A 3016-nucleotide genomic window follows, 5' to 3' on the forward strand; every position below is an offset into this window, starting at 1 on the left:
TGGTGCGGGGAGACGTTCCCCAGCAAAGGCGCCCAGGAGCGCCACCTGCGCCTGCTGCACGCCGCCCAGGTGTTCCCCTGCAAGTACTGCCCGGCCACCTTCTACAGCTCGCCCGGCCTCACGAGGCACATCAACAAGTGCCACCCGTCCGAGAACAGACAGGTGATCCTCCTGCAGGTGCCCGTGCGTCCGGCCTGCTAGAGCGCGCCCTCCACCCCGGGCCCCCGAACCGTGCCTTCGCTTGGAGACCCACGGAAAGAACGCGCTCCGACACCGAGCCCGCGCCGGGGACGCCCACCCCCGGTGAAAGTGTGGTCTCCGCTTCTCTCGGTGTGGCGTGACGGTAACCCCATCCTCTCGTTGTGACTCCTTTTCGGACACCCCCCCCCCCACTTTGCGTTGTGTCCCCTTCTTCCCCCCACCATGGCGCAACAGGAGCCAATCTCTTTTTGTACAAGGGAGAAAAGCTGTACGCGTTTGTCTCGTGGTTGGAAGCCTCCCCTTGGAGGGGAAATGTTTTTCTTGCTAGTATTCGCTGTGTTCATGGTCTAGAAATGCGGTTTGCTCTCGCCTACCAATCTCTGCTCTCTATGTATGTAGCCTACGGGTTGTTTTGGGTGAATCTTGAGGAATAAATGCCTTTATATTTCACAGGCTGTAAATTGAACTCCCCACATGATTAGCTTTATTATGGCTTGTGAACTGCTGGAGTCTGGCTTTACCTTTTTGTATGTGAACAAATCAAATTGCTTAAAAAAAAAAAGAGTTTTCTTTAGTCTAGCCACAAATGCCTTGAACGTTGTCTGTTTGGGATTGTTTTTAGGGGGGAGGGTTGGGAATTTTCAGAAGATGCTGTAGAAACTGCCTCAGTGTTTCACAAAAGTCTTTTCAGTTTGATCATCTTTGTTGAGGTAGGACTATATGAGTTCCCTCTAAATGTATATGTTGATTTATGAGTAATTGTTATTTATTCTTTATTTATTTATATTAATTATGAAGATTATGATATTATTTGATTGCATATTTTTTGGTGCGCTTCCCCCCTCCCCCTGCCACTCTTGACATTTCACTGTGCATTTTAGAAGAGAGCCTTTTTCTAAAGGGATCTGTTAAAAGTTTTAACTTTTATACCTATCTGAGCGAATTACAGACAACCTACCATTTTATTCTGCTTGGAGCCCCTCCCCCCTGGGGCCCTCGTACAACCGACAGCTCTTACTTTTAAATGCAATCTCTTTTCTACATACATTATTTTCTTAATTGTTAGCTATTTATAGAAAGCTTCAATAGAACTGTTTCAACTGTATAACTATTTACTATTCAAATAAAATATTTTCAAAGTCAAAGTAAGGTGGACTTATTTCTGCATCATGTGGTTTCAACAAGGATTTAAAACAGAGCTTCCAATGATTTCTTCAATGTATGCCTGTTGTTTATTAAGAAAAAAAATCCCACTACCATCACTGGAATCGTGGATTTTTAGAGCTGAACCTGAGCTGCTGAATTCTGCCCTTCTGGCAGTTCTGGGGTGTAGGCTCAAAACAGACTGGAGCCAGAAGCTTTTTAGGGGTCCTTAGGAATGTACTGGAAGGTAGCGTTAGGTGGGAGGCTGTGCAAATCTTTTTCAGAGAAATCTAGATAAATGTCCACAAGAATCCATCCTTTTAACCAAGGGGATATTAGAACACCACCTTAATTTAGCAGATCCTCATTTCCTGACAATGGCACCCCAGTCCAGTACTTTTGCCTGGAAAATCCCATGGATGGAGGAGCCTGGTAGGCTGCAGTCCATGGGGTCGCTAAGAGTCAGACACGAATAAGCAACTTCACTTTCACTTTTCACTTTCATGCATTGGAGAAGGAAATGGCAACCCACTCCAGTGTTCTTGCCTGGAGAGTCCCAGGGACTGGGGAGCCTGGTGGGCTGCCGTCTATGGGGTTGCACAGAGTTGGACATGATTGAAGCGACATAGCAGCAGCAGCATTTCCTGACAATTTGGGGCTCAGTGTAACAGTAATTCCTCAAGTAAAGACGGGTAATTTTTGATCCTTAAGTATCAATCAGGAGAAAGTAGGAATGATTTTATGGTTAGATTTCCAAAGTAAGGGACACAGACCAACTCTTGTTTGGGTGTACCAGAAGTTAAGCAACTGAGTTTAAAGTAAGGACTCAGAAATAATTTTCCAATCAGGTGAGCAGTCCATTTTGGGGGGGGGAAAAAACTGGAGCACCATCTGTTTGGGGTATTAAATTTAATAACGGTAATTACAGTGTTTTCCATTATGTGTCACAAAGCCCTCGAAGAACAATCCTGACGTTCACCAGTGAATATTTGGAGTTGTTTTTCTCCACCTTTGAAACGCTCGATTATGGAGCTGTGCTAGCCATCACAGTTGTGTATTCCCTGTGGCCCACTAAATCTAAGATTTTGCCCAGCAAAGGGATTTTAGAAATCCATACAGTTGAAGCTCCATTTCCAAAAGGTGTAGCTGGCATGATGGTGGGAAGGGCAACACATGAGAAACTTGGAAGGAAAATGTGACAAAAGAGACGATTTTCAGATTTTGAGCCTAAAGTTTTTTTGTGGGGAAAGGTTTACTGAAAGTCTCAGCTGTCAGGACCGTCGAGTACTCCTCTTTTGGGGAGGGTCTTAAAACAGACTCAGGAACAATGAAGGAGCAGCCAGCACAGGTAAGTTGCCTCGGGGACAAACTGCCCCTCTTTTTATTCTTTACCAGTTTGGAAAATACTGGAAGACCAAAGCTCTGTGCAGCCCAACATGAAAGCATAGGGGCAAAGCTGTGTTAATAACCTCCTGAAAATTTGGAATGAAACAAAGAAACCTTCAAATTTGTGGCCTGATAATTGCTCCCTTGAAGCAACAATATGAGATTTTTTAAATGTTCCCTCTGAATTTACACCTCACAATAAAAGACCCAGCATCTTGAGGGTCAGTGTACGTTCCATGCCAATACAAATTTTCCTTAAAAACCTGGTGGTTGGCCTGCAGGTATG

The 3016-nt window shown here is 44.8% G+C and overlaps 1 protein-coding gene across 1 annotated transcript in view; it reads left to right on the forward strand.

Moving 5' to 3' along the window:
- INSM1 (insulinoma-associated 1) overlaps window positions 1-201 on the forward strand; it is a gene marked incomplete at its 5' end in the record, with an annotated part of 862 nt that extends 661 nt beyond the window's left edge. The window contains 1 exon segment of the mRNA XM_010836601.1: window positions 1-201. Within this exon segment, the coding sequence (XP_010834903.1) occupies window positions 1-201 (201 nt within the window).
- Window positions 202-3016: the final 2815 nt, after the last annotated feature.

Source organism: Bison bison, unplaced genomic scaffold (assembly GCF_000754665.1).
Source record: "Bison bison bison isolate TAMUID 2011002044 unplaced genomic scaffold, Bison_UMD1.0 scf7180017864063, whole genome shotgun sequence".
In the NCBI taxonomy this organism is placed as follows: Eukaryota; Metazoa; Chordata; class Mammalia; order Artiodactyla; family Bovidae; genus Bison; species Bison bison.